Source organism: Podarcis tiliguerta (genome assembly GCF_965153285.1).
Source record: "Podarcis tiliguerta genome assembly, chromosome: 1".
Taxonomy (NCBI): domain Eukaryota; kingdom Metazoa; phylum Chordata; class Lepidosauria; order Squamata; family Lacertidae; genus Podarcis; species Podarcis tiliguerta.
Genome location: NC_139534.1, coordinates 73,651,416 through 73,665,390, shown reverse-complemented (window position 1 = coordinate 73,665,390; position 13,975 = coordinate 73,651,416). Strand labels below are relative to the sequence as shown.

Genomic DNA, 13,975 nt, shown 5'->3' with positions numbered 1-13,975 from the left:
GACCGATTGAGAATTTGGTATGAGCCTCTGCACTTGAATCCCCAAGGGAAATTTCCCGCAAAGGTGGTGGGACGGGGGCGGGGGGGACCTGGACAGGAGGACAAGGTGAATTCTAATTAGAAACCACGTTAAGAGGATTCACGCAAGCCCACACATACACCAAAAGCCCATGAAAAGATGGTGCCAGCTAGTGCTGCTAATATGTGTGCTGGGGGCTGACTGCTTTATAGCTGTGTGAAGTAGCTCCACATTCCTCTAAATGAATGTGCATAGTGCTGCTTCAAATGACTGCTGGCGCATGTATTGCCAGTGGGGAAGGTGGAGGTTAGCCAGTGCAACCTTGCAACACTCTCGTGCATGATTTCCATAGGAGAGGGTTCAGGTGAACACCCCAAAGACCTAACCCTTGTAATTCGTTTCAAGAGGCCCTGGATAACTGCAGTAAGGAGACACACAGGATCAGAACCATGTTCTTTTCATTAGCCCTAAAAGCTTGGCATAAACATGGCAGAAAGGACAGCAGAACTGTCATACTAAGAGCTTACCCTCTCCATTCTCTCCGGAGCACACATCATTTCAATTTGTTCATGGCAATTTTTTTGATAATGGGTTTTCAGGATGTTTTCTTTACGGCGCAGTTCCAGCTTCAGAAACTCTTGCCTGATTTCCTCTCGATTTGCGAACACGCACTTCAAAATTTCTCTAAACCTGCCCCAAACATTTATATAGAAAAAGGACCAAGTTACACAAAACACAGCTTCATGGCAGGGCGTTACACTGTAGTAAATAGCAGCTTCAATTAAAAAAAAAAAAATGCTTAACAAAAGAGGTTAAAGTAGGAGTGGTACTTCAGATGTTTCTTTGTTTATAAAATGATTATGATGATAATTATTTATTAAATTTATACAGTGCTTTACCATAAAAATACCAAAGCAGTTTTCTTGCAGGTTGCCCCCCCCCCCCCGAATAATAGAATTGTAGAGTTGGGAGGGACCCCTGCAATAGCTGCTGCTCTAAAGGATCTAAAATGGCTCTGTCTCCAAGCATAAAAATGTTTTATCTTATAAATTCAGGTTGTCAATACAGCTGTAAATTATTAGAACTTCAATTTCACGTGTTTCAACAGGTGTGCCTTTTTTGACAGCTTTTAGTAGCTTAAAAACCTCTTAATTGGAGCATTAAAATGCGGGTTACCATGGGAAAGTTCGACTGTAAAAATCTGTAATGTAACAAACGGTGATTAGCACCTATGATCCTTCCCTGGGGATATTTGTCTATATATGGAGTTGTAGCAGCTTTAGTTTATGTCAGAGATATAAAAGAGTAAAATTGCTTAATGTGTTTATTATACAGAAAAAGGTCATTAAAAAGTTGTCTCGCTATATACACAGTTCTGCAAAACATAATTTTCCAGATTATTTTTAACCAAGTAGGCAGCAATTCTTTCTTAACAGGAGATTCTTTTTTTAAACACACCCCTGTAATAGTATTTTTGAATTCCTGTTTTTGAAATAAATGCTTTTTCGAACCAAAGCGGAGCTGCTGATCATTTGCTCTTAACACAAGATCTGGGGGCTCAAATTCTCGTGATTATCTTGATGTTACATGGAATATATTCCCACATTCTCGGTGGCTAGTGCTTGCTTCCCAGTTCCTGGAATCCTGATTTTGCCAGATTGGATAAGGACCCACTGTCCCAAACATGCACAAGTTACACAGCTGCACTTTTAACCCTTCCACTGCCCCTGTCCGTATTAGGTTATTTCACAGCACCAGGCAGCGTTAGAACTTGAAAAGAGAGATTTTTCTGGGCATAATTTTTCTCCTTATGCCTAACTGAATTTCTAGAGCTTAGACAGAAAATATAGCTTTAAACAGCAGTTATATTTATTTATTGAAAACATTTATATTGCCCATTTCGCTAAGAGAGCCCAAGACGGCTAAAACAATATAAAAAAGTTATAATACAAGTGCTTTAAAAATACAAAGAGGGAAATGGTAAAAATAGCAGAGTAAAAATGAAAGTATCCATTGAAAGCCATTTCCAGCACAAAATTTAACAAATTTTGCCCCAGCTTAAAAACACATTTGAAGAGCCTTTCTAAAAAAGAAAATTCAACAGCATGGCAAATAAAAGAAACCAGCAACAAGGAGGCAAGGTGAATGTTTCTTGAAAGGGGGTTCCAGAGCTTGGGAGCAGCAACTGAGAAGGTCCTATCCTGGTTTTGACTAAACATAATTCTGGGGAGTACAGTCCTGACATGGGTTGTGGGTTCAAGCACCAAGTTTGGCAAATTATTCCTTCACTGCAGAGGGTTGGACTAGATGACCCTTGTGGTCATTTCCAACTCTACAATTTTCCGATTCCATGATGTAACTATGACACATGCTACCACGGCCACATCTTCAGTCTCCAGGAACACGTGCACCAACTTAAGCTGGGCAAAGGCATATCTGGCTACATCCAGCACCTGAGCATTCAAGGTTAAGGAGAGGTACCCTTAAAACTAGGAACCTGCATTTTCAGGTGTTGAATCCTTATCCCAGGATAACATTAAAGGCAATACCATCAAGAAAAGAACAATGGCTGTTTTATAGGCACAATAAGATAATCAAATGTTTCCTCCTTTGTGCATGGGAGTGGACCATATATGGGAGTTTGCTTATAGACCAGGTGTTAAACTCGACTTCCCTATAGATCCCCAGGAGCTTGTACATTAAATTTTGGCAAGGGAGGAGGCCACTGGATAACAATATGAAAGTATGGACGAGCCTCTCTGTTGTAAGGAGTGACCAGGAGCATTATGGTACATTGGCTGACAGGGTACCATTGACCAACTAAGACTGACAAGAGAGAAGGTATTAGAAGTATTTTGTCATCTTATACACACAAGTAGTTGTGGATCATGTCATAACTTTGCACAAGACAACACAATAAGTAAGCATTTATTTTTTTTACCTTGGAATTTCCACCTGCTGTTGGTCTGTGGCATGTCTGTTAGGAGAAGATGTTTTTTCCAACTCAAGGACTCGTAGTTTCTCTTTCAGCATTATGATCTGAAACAGGATAATAGTGTATTTGCGAGAAATGCGTGCATGTGCGGTTTGTATCTCATTTTTAGTATTCCATGAGTTTCTTTTTCAAAACCAATTTTTGAAGCCGTACTAATGATCTACATTAAGGGACGCGGGTGGCGCTGTGGGTTAAACCACAGAGCCTAGGACTTGCCGATCAGAAGGTCAGCAGTTAGAATCCCTGTGACGGGGTGAGCTCCCGTTGCTCGGTCCCTGCTCCTGCCAACCTAGCAGTTCGAAAGCACATCAAACTGCAAGCAGATAAATAGGTACTGCTCCAGCAGGAAGGTAAACCGTGTTTTCGTGCGCTGCTCTGGTTCGCCAGAAGCGGCTTAGTCATGCTGGCCACATGACCCGGAAGCTGTACGCCGGCTCCCTCGGCCAATAAAGTGAAATGAGCGCCGCAACCCCAGAGTCGGTCATGACTGGACCTAATGGTTGGGGGTCCCTTTACCTTTAATGATCTACATTACACCTTATATGACACAGAAACACCAGGTTTTCTGGAAATCTGGGGTATCCGGGTGCACAACAATAAACTATTCTAGTAACTGACATACCTCTTTCTTTTGTTCTTCACAAATCTTAACATATTGACTTATATGGCTATCCAAGCTTACGACATTGCTCTTCAGCTGTGAAGAGAAGATAAAGTTCAGCTTCATAAACATCAGAAGACAGCATATTCTTCCTTTGCTAAGGAAAACATACCATGTGATCATCATATCAAGAAACTCAAACATCAGTCACAAAAACCCCTGACTAAATAAAGGTAACAAAAAGGTAATGGGATGGATCCAGACATGCCTAAACATAATAAAAGTCATGGCTTGGATTCAGACTCCCACTCCACGATTATCACCAATTACTCTTTCCTCCTGCTGCTTCCACATTGTTCTGGAGTTTTCCCCAACCCTCCAGAACAGCTTTTCCCAGGGCCAGAGAGGAGAATGAATGGGTGACAATCACCACCTGCCGTTTTTCACCAGTGCCAGATAAACTTTGCTTGGTTTAGTTGAGTTTCAACCCAATGGGCAGGATCCAAGGCTGTGCTCATCCCAGGGGGGAATTCCCCACTCCTTTCTGCAGATTACAACACCCAGTAACCGCTCCGGCTCCCAGGATCTCCTTTATGTAAGGATACCCTAAGATATGCATTGAGAAGCTGCAGATGAAGAAGGAAAATACGGAAGGGAGAAGGGAAATTGGATGTAGGTAAAGTGTATCAAGGAATTGCTTACCCCTTTGAAATAATGCCATGAAACAGAGGGAAGGGTAGATAAGAAAGTACAAGCAGCAAAGAAGGCAGTTGTGACACTGCTTGCGCAAAAAGAAAAAGTGCTCAGTATGATTGCCACAATATTTAAAAATATGAAGCAAAAAAAAAGAGAGAGGGCAATATCTTTTCCCTGTTGTCATTATCCACTCAATCAGAACAAACATCATTTTATAATTTGAAAGCAACAGCGCAGAACTTAAAAAGAAGAAGTTTACTTACAGAGGATTTGATGTCCTTGGCTCGATTGGCATATTTAAGAGTGTTATATGTGTCATCATAGAACAGAGAAGAAGGACTAACAGCAGCTATAATTATCGTGCGACAATTTCCTCCTAGAGAATCCTTCAGTAAACGAGTAAGCTTGCTGTTCCGATAAGGAATGTGCTGGTTCTTCTTCTGGAAGAACAAAAACAACACACACAACCCCACACAGAAGAGGATGAGTGTTTAATGGAGTGCTGAGATTACTTTAGCATCAGACCATGACTTACTATGAACAGCTGTTTCACAATGCACATAAATGACAGGAGATAAAAACCTTGACTTTCCCCCCCACTAGAAAGCCTCTTGTAACACCTAGCCAATCCCTTAACATGTCCTCCTATATGAGACAGGGTACCAGAGGTTAGCAATTTAGAGTCTCCAATTCTTGCAAAAAAAGGAAGGATGGGTGCTACATTCTCTCCACCCACAGATCCCTGTACATACAAGTCTAGTGAAAACCCAGATTCCCTCCCAAATTCAGCAGCAGCAGTTCTGTGTTCCCAGCACAATAAATCCTGAAGCTCAGTGTATGCCAAGCACTCTTTATAGATTTCTAGAGGAACCGCAAGAGGGGAACACAAAGGGAAACCTGCAGTAGATTCAACCCACATCCTATATTTAGTTACTTCTTTTAAGTGCTATAAGTGATTTGATGGGCTTCGCTCAACCTGCTACTGCTATTCATCTCTACTTTAACCAGGGCAAATCCTGCATGGAAGTCCCTGCTGACCTAAGCTTCCTGCTCCAAACACCAAGAGAATCAGCTGGAACGGCTAGCAGCAGCAAAGTGGTCACTGTACTAAGTGAATTTTGAATTGTTGGGCCACCATACCAAAATGTTTGGGAACAACTACCCTATTGGCCTGAATATAAGATGCACCTGAATATAAGCCACACCTTTAAAATTGGAGGGGGGCGGAGAAAAAAATATCTGAATATAAGCCGCTCCCTTCCTTGCTGCTCCTGGCTGCATACTGGGGGGGGGGGGGGGGGGAGAGAGAGAGAGAGAGAGCGCCACGCTGTGTTGCTGACGGCCTTTCCCCTTTATTGCTCTCTCTCCCTTCCTGGCCTTGGGGGAGAGGATGGGGAACTACGTGCAGGGCGGGCCCTGCTTTGCCACACTCCTGGCTGCATACCGTAAGGTTGCAAATGTAAGCTGTGCTTTAACTTTTCACGGTTGGAATTTGGGGGGAGTGCTGTTTATATTCAGGCCAATACGGTACTTTATAGCACATTCCAAACTGCTTCACATACACTATTTCATGGGTAGGAAAAAACGAAGGCCTGGGAACCGGATCTGGCCCAACTGCCTTCTCAATCCGGCCCACGGACAGTCTGGGAATCAGCAGCATGTTTTTACATGAGCAGAATGTGTCCTTTTATTTAAAATACATCTCTGGGTTATTTGTGGGGCATAGGGATTTATTCTCCCCCTCCCTCCAAATATAGTCCGGCCCCCCACAAGGTCTGAGGGACAGTGGACAATTTTCTTGCATGCCTACCATGCCACTATTCTTTTTGAGATTCATGAGTCACTTGTGACCTAAAAGGTATCCAAGCAACTTACATTTAAAAACACAAACATACTAGGCCATGGGGGGGGGGGGGATAATATAGAACATTAACCTTCTTATGCAACACAATCCCAGCTGGGAGAGGTGGTAAGATGAAAATGGGTACCTACTTTTGGGTCTGCCAGTGCATTAATGATATTGCCAAGGGCTAGCAGTGAGCGATTAATATTTGCCCCTTCTCTAAAACGCACTCCCTTGGTCTTTGTGGCGCTGGCACGTTCTGAGCCTGCCAAGTCAATGAGGCACATTTTGGCAATACGGACATTTTGATTGATACATGCTGTCCTGTCTTGTTGTCTCAAATAGATCTGAAACAGAGGAGTACAGAACAAGGAAATGAGGAAAGAATCCAGATAAAGCAATCACCCTTCCATGCCTACAAGTTGGGCAATGCAGGGGAGGAAACATGGCAGTCATGCAGAGTGCAAAATTGAATCGGACAAGGAAATTAAAAATGAAGATTAGATGCTCCTCCTTAGATGAACACAGTGTTTCCCAAACTTAGGTCAATAGTTGTTTTTGGACTACAACTCCCATCATCCCTAGCTAGCAGTCAGGAATGATGGGAACTGTAGTCTAAAAAACAGCAGGAGACCCAGGTTTGGATTAACACACTTCAGAAAGGATTGTTTATTTTATATTCCCAACATTTTCATCCCACTTTCCAGCCGCAATTCTCAAAGTGCCGTTTAAACAATGCAGTAAAGGATACACAATCACAGCTGTCAACGTTTCCCTTTTCTTGCGAGGAATCCTATTCGGAATAAGGGAATTTCCCTTAAAAAAAGGGAGACCTTGGCAGCTACGTACACAATGAAACCACCAATCTGAAAGCTTGCTATTCCAACAACACTCTCTTTGGGATCTTAACACGTTTACTCAGAAATAAGTTTACCTGAACTCAGCAAGACTTAACTCTCCAGCAACTGTGCATAGGATTATACTTTTGGTTTGCAATCCCAGCCACGTCTCCCTGGGAGCAAGCACCTCTGAACTCAGCAGGACTTCTGTATAAACATGCATAGGCTCAGTCTGCTATATACTAAGTCAGCTGCTTTAGTGGGAATCACTTTTTGATATATATTTATGTATAAAAATAAATGCACAGGAGCAGTTACACATGAAAAAATTGCCATTTATATGAGTGTGAAGTACATTTATTTCTCACAAGCAGCTATGACCTCAATGACAAACCTCAATAGATTCCTCATCTGAAGTTGAGTGACGGCAGAGACCATGAGAGCTCCCCTCCTGAATGCTATTTAGCACAAAGGATTTAATGCAGACAAGAGTGCGAGCTGGATCTCTCTTCCCAAGACCAAAGCTATTATAGCTGGTGTGCCATAGGCCGAGGATTCTTTCTCTCTCTCTTTTTAAACAAAGCTTCAAAGGTTATCTAAGATCCTCAGACACCTTATCTGCTGTATCATCTTACCTGAAAGACAGCATGGGACCGAGATGAGGAGGCATTCACATCAGTGGGATGCTGTGTTCTGTTTTTGTTTCCATAGTCCAATATTTGCAAGATCTCCATAGCAGACTTCGGCTACAAAAGGTGGAGGGGGGAAAATAGTCAAATGAAACTAGTAAATCTTTTTGCTAGATTTTAATCTGGGAGTTTCATTGTCATGGGATTTCAGTCATAATGTTAACATCGTAGCTTTGGCTTTTGTTGCCATCTTGGTCCCAGAGGATGACACACACAAAGCAGGTAAGAAGATACCTTTTATCAAACCAGCTTCTGTAGGTGAGCATAAGCTTCAGCACCTGCCCAAAGAAGATTATGTTCAAGATTAACTTGTGCCTAGTGTTGCCTCGAGAAGTTGGGTCAGCTAAAAGGCATCATTTTACTTATTCCAAAACCGCTAGCCGTCAGGTTGTGCTAGGCACATTCTTTGAGTTGGTGGTGATGCCACTGCAAAGTTCATCTTAAAGCCGCTAGGAAGGGAAAGGCATTCACAAACACAGAATTAAATAAAACCAAATCAATTCATTGAGTGAGTAGATCTCACAGTAAGACTTACACATTCATTAAAATTTAAAAAATAAGATACAATATCCAATAACTATTGACAGATAGAAAAATTTGGTTATACACTATTTGTTTCAGAAGGAACTGAATATTTATAAAGGAGCAGTCCTATGAAAATGGACTTGGACTATTAATGGCAATGTTTGTTATAGGGAATAGCCCTCACACAATCATCTCAAAGGGCTATCTTGGTTTGCTTTCTTGGCAGTCTGCTTCCATGTTCAGCCTTCCCAGAAAGCCTTCAAATATCTGATGTGAAGAGAAAATTATCCAGTAGGCTGAAGTACAAGCTGGGAAGGTGGAGGCAAACATGACTCCATTATGCTTGTTTGGGGCCAGCCACATTACAACCATAACCCAAACAGATGAAAATAATCCTGGACTGGCTGAATGGGGGGGGGGGCAGAGCTGGGGATCCGTTGAGGGTCACGAAGTGCACACATCCATGGCCCCTATTCCCTCCAAAATTCTCCACAGGGAGGCAAAAATACAGTTGCCCCTGCACTGTGTTATTTCAATTCAGAGCCACATGAGCAAGGGTGTTGTAGACTGCCAAGCTTCAGGGCTTAGCAAGAAGAGGACTACCCAGCTGGTCCCCAAGCTCAGCAGCTTCATGCTGATACACTTCTGGGGGTGGGGGATAGAATATTCTAATAGTCCCCCCCTTTTCTTTCTACAGGCCGTCAGCTAATTCTGCAGGGACCATATCGCTTCACTGTTTACTTTGCTGCTGCTGACATGAAAGGCATTAAGCAGTAGTAGTACCACCCCCGTCAGCTTCTGATATTTTTGGCCCTTTGATAGCTGTACAAATGGAAACAATGGCATAGGTAGAAGAAGACTGCCTGGAAGCAGGCTCTCCCCCAACTGCCAGCTTCCCTCCAAGCCTTGACCGAAGAAGCCAAGGTGCACTATGGGTGAAAGAGACATAGAATAGAGGAAGAGGGGGAAGTGGAGAAATGAGAAGGCAGAAATGAGAGGACAGATTGGGAGAAATTAGGTGCATGTGTAGCAGATATAAAAAATTAAGAATATGAGTTAGGATACAACTGTGATGAAGAGGTTTTTGTGTTTGATCAAACGCTTCAGCCCCCAAGCCACTTTACTCAAAAGAACTGTTTCAATTTTGACAGCGCAACTTTGAGATAAAGGGGTTGAAGATTGCTACCATGTTTGATTTAAACAGTTGTTTCATAGCAACTGCCTTCGCAAACAGGTCACTTAAGAGAGGCCCGCTAGTATTTCAAGTGTCTTGATAAAGTAATGATTTTGCACTGTGTTTTCTTTCCAGAAATAAAGCTTGTAAATCTTCACATCAAGATGGATAGGATTGAACAGATAGCATTCGTGTAAAGGACTTGATTTGTCCATACTATATGAATCATGGCTTGGGAGGGCAGTCTGATCTGTTCTGCTTCTTTTGATAGAATAGTGCCTGTAGTGGGTTGAAATGACTCTGAAAACTTTTCAAGGTATCCCAGTTAAAACCGATTTGGGGGGGAAATTGGAATTTTGGAAACGAAGCTGCAGACAGGCACGCTTATATATTGGGTCAAACTTTGTAACGCTGGCATGCATGTAATACTAAGCCATGGTTTAACATGATGTGGGCAAGACAAATTTGGTCAACAGGGAGAATCAATCAGAATATTGTGAAAGTAAAAACAAAACAAATAACCTTCTAACTCACACAAAGCCTTACAATATTGGGAGATTTAATGCAAATATTTCCCACGTTCCCTGTCTGCCAACTTTCTGGCAACTTAAAGAAAAACAACTTAGGTGACAAACTAGGTACCTCAAACTGACGATTTCCCTCTTAGGTGAAGCCTTAAAGACTCAAAAGCTGCTTTGAGAATTTGTTATAGAATTTCAATTGCTTTGTGAGCTTCTCTGAGAACTGTGTTATAGGAATGCCTGTAAATACTGCAAGCAGGCAAATAAATAAATAAGCAGTTAATGAATAACATGGATAATATAAATACGTGCAAACCTGATGCATTGTTAACCCATGAACCAGCACTCCTTTTTGAGGATCTTCTCGAACAGCCAGTGGTCCTGAACTTACAAGCAAATCATGTATCTTCTCATTGTAGACCTTGGGAGGGAAAGGCATTGGAAAAGGCAGATATTAAGATACACAAAGCTAAGCAGCTAATCATACAGAAGGTATCTGGATTTGGTAGGTGTAGTCCCATTTTAGATGATGAAAAATGCACCTATGCGAGATGGCATGCGCTTCCAGATACGTTTTATCCCTAAGATTTAAACTCAGTTAAGAGTCCTAATTTTCTGTCCAAATATCCAAATCGCCATTTTAACTTTCCAGTGCAAAGAAGGCAGAGTGGCAATTTGACAGGAGGAAAGCACCAATACATTTGGAACTAGACAAGCAGAAAACTCTCAATTGTGCATGCTGTCATGAGACCTAATCCTAGGCTTGGCTATTGGGAAGATATGTTATATTCTGTTCTCTGGCAGCTGGGAGCAAAGCCCTTGGTTGGTTTGCTTGTTTGTTTCCTTTCTTGAATCCCAAGAAGCTCCCTGAGATCAGAGCGGGGGGAGCAGTTTTAAATCCTCCAATATCAGGTCAGGGAGGAATTCAAAACACTTTATTTCCAATTCTACTGGCTCCTCTGGTGCTGTGATGCCATGGGTGGGGAATACTGGTATGTACTCCTCAGAAACATGGGACTGCACCGTAGGAGAACATCTCTCATGCTGGCTGGAAGATGGAATGTTTGGCTGGGAGATAGACAATGTTTTCTCAGCCTCTGACTAAGTTGGTTTGGGTCCCTTTCACCCTATTCCGTATACAAAAACAACTGTTATTGTGCAAAATTATTCCGCCTGCTTACCTCAAGGTAAGAAACGGCAATAGCGCAATGCTTCTCCTCTTTCATCCGCTCTATGGCATTGTAGAGCTCCAACATGGTCCGGTACATCACTCCAGGGTCTTCCTGGGAGCCCAGCATCGTATGAGTCTTCCCAGCTCCAGTTGCGCCATAAGCAAGCACTAAATTGAAAGCAGGCGATTGCTTTTAGCCATTTTCAGAAGGTTGTTTTACACAGTTTTTAGAAGTTTGATTGTGTTAGGGTTGATACCTTTGCTGCCACGGGCTTCTTTGGAGGAAGGTGTGAGATACAAACAGCAAGACTGGGCGTAGGAAGGGGCACGTTTAATTAGTGCATCCATTAAGTAGCTCAACATTCGAAAACAGGAGAATCTGGCTTCACCTGATATATATATTTGCTCATTTCGGGGGGGGGGGGGGAGAGGAAAGAGGAGAAACATTCGCCCTTCAACCAAGGCGATCAACTTAACATTCGACTTGTGAGAAGGTGCAAGTGAAATATGGCTGCAGAACGCTGTACAGCTGTGATAGCTAGCAACTGCTCGGAACCAGCAGTGTGACGGGGAGGGTCAACAGAGCTGCCTTCTGATCATGGCTCTGCTGCTGCTTATCTGAATGGGGCTGGGAGCACTGCATGCTGACAGGAGCACCGGATTGGCAGCGGTGGTTCCACTGGTGCAACCATGAACCCCTCCCCCAACATTGCAACTGTTCTGGTAAGCAGCAGCGCCACCGATGTTGGGAGAGTGGTCTGCTCCACCACACACACTGCTACTGCTCAGTACCCAGTGGCGTAGCGTGGGTTGTCAGCACCTGGGGCAAGGCAAGTAATTTGCGCCCCCTAACCCGTGGATTTGCGCCCCCTAACCCTAACCCCCAGATGTTGCGCCCGGTGCGGCCGGCCCCCCCTGCTACGCCACTGTCAGTACCAAAGCTAGAAGTAACCGTTAGAATCAGAACTACCAGGAAGTAATGGCGAGGAAAGCTATTCTTCATACTACATGTGAAGCAAAGGACAAGAAACCAAACATCCCCAACAGCTTGGAAAATAGTGACAACAAAGTTTTAAAGCTTATAAATAGAATAGCGGGCAGAAGGACACCCCCGCCCCAGCTCAAATTAGAACTGACTGCTGATACAGGATTATTTCCATAACTAACAAAGGCAGAAATGCAGAAGAGTTACCTGTGCAATTATATCCATTTAAAAAGCCATCCAGCATGGTCAGGGTAGTATCTTCAAAGACCTCCAGCTGAGAAGAATGTTCGTCAAATACAGCATCAAAGACAAATTTGAGGTCCTTGTTTTGCCTCTTGTTAAGATCACGGCATGGAACTTTTTTCCCATGAAAGAAACTGACTTCCTCCACTTTGGGATCAAAGACCAACATATGCTTATCGACAACTTGGAGCACCTTCCTGAAGTTGCCATCTCTCTCTTTCTGACTTTCTGGACGAACACGGACCACTACCTTCACGTGATTGCAGACATCTTCTTGAACAGTAGTAGACATTACGAAAGGCAGTTATGGTGTCTGGGGAAGATTTGTCATATAAAGTAAATCCAGTTTCTTCTGCTGGTGGAAGAAAATGAAAGCAGATTAAACAACAACATCTGCACTCCTATACTTGTTTACCTGGGAGTAAACTTCTCTGAAGGAGGTAAGTTTCTCTTCTGACTAAACATGCATTATAATTGTGCTGCTAAACCAAGGAAGCAAATGGATTTAGGTTAGGTCTAGGGTTGATAATTTGACTGGCCAAAAATGTAAACTGACCAGTTATATTTTTTAAGCAGTAATTTAAGAAAATGCAACAAGGTTTATGCAAATGAAAAAAAATATGCATGTGAGAAGACACACTGCTCTATGGGCCCCATGTATACAGTTAAACCCACCAAAATGTAATTTTGTAAGTGCTATTTTTGGTTTTACAAGCAGCAGTTGATCTGCAAAGCTTATATGCAATGTTTACACAAGCTTAGATGTAACTCAATATTCTCCTGCCATTTGTTTGCCAATGACTGGAGTCCAGTAAAATAGGCTTTGTTTGCTTCAATTGTCCAGCTGACCACCACAGATCCCATGCAACTATTTTAGATATAATAGAATTCTACCAAAACGGGTTTCTCAACTTAACGTGTGAAGAGTGCAAATACTCTTGTGTGGAGGGAGGATGAGGCTATGAAACACTCACAAACTTAACAGAAAATAATATCTGCAAGTTTAACTCCTGAACAAAATGATTCATAACATACTACATACTCATAGTCAAAGAAACTCTCCTACCACATAAATTTCAATGTGCACAGGTTCAGAATATGTATTTTCTAGACTGACATAAGATCTAGTTTAAGAACTTGGTTCTTTCTTTATTGTTACTTGGTGCTTGCTCACATTGTCATTTTTCAGTTAGCATATTCACATGCATTAGGTTTCACTCACACTATACAATAATTACTCTGTCAATGCCAACAGCAGTTAGTTAGAGGAATACGGTCTGGTGAATTCCATTTGTTGAGAGGAAGTCTTTTGTATTCCACTTTGCTACTCCAAATGTTCCCATACAAGATAATAACCATGTTTGGTCTCATAAATACAGCCAATTGAATGTTAATGGATTCCAGAGTCTTGTAGCACCTTAGAAAATAATGAAGCGGATGCTAATCCACACAACAAAATCCCTGTAATATATGTGGGAGGTTGCTTCTAGTCTGCCAGCGCTTTCAATCACTATCATAAACCACTCTCAATAAAGTGAATACATTGTTATAAATAAGAACAGTGGTGCTCTATCTCTTCAAAACGAGACTTTATGCTGTAAGAAAAGTAATGGGAAATGTTTCTGGTAAGTGTGGCGTAACTGTCACGATAACCTAAGGGGCCTCACCTAGTCCT

At 42.3% G+C, this 13,975-nt stretch overlaps 1 protein-coding gene across 5 annotated transcripts in view; it reads right to left on the bottom strand.

Annotated features, from left to right (window-relative positions):
- Positions 1-13,975, bottom strand: part of KIF18A (kinesin family member 18A) — a 37,672-nt gene that overhangs the window by 22,423 nt on the left and 1,274 nt on the right. For 3 of the 5 annotated variants that reach the window (XR_014508720.1, XM_083430204.1, XM_083430206.1), the window contains exons 2-10: positions 12,265-12,655; positions 11,083-11,240; positions 10,218-10,322; positions 7,628-7,738; positions 6,303-6,500; positions 4,574-4,750; positions 3,636-3,710; positions 2,960-3,057; positions 546-708 (exon numbers count right to left, since the gene is read on the bottom strand). Coding sequence is in view for 4 of the 5 variants with exons in the window: in XM_083430204.1 (XP_083286330.1) it covers positions 546-708; positions 2,960-3,057; positions 3,636-3,710; positions 4,574-4,750; positions 6,303-6,500; positions 7,628-7,738; positions 10,218-10,322; positions 11,083-11,240; positions 12,265-12,592 (1,413 nt within the window). In the remaining variant the exon portion in view is untranslated. The remainder of the gene's footprint in view (positions 1-545; positions 709-2,959; positions 3,058-3,635; positions 3,711-4,573; positions 4,751-6,302; positions 6,501-7,627; positions 7,739-10,217; positions 10,323-11,082; positions 11,241-12,264; positions 12,656-13,975) is intronic. The other 2 variants (XM_083430205.1, XM_083430207.1) reach the window with 2 other exon arrangements.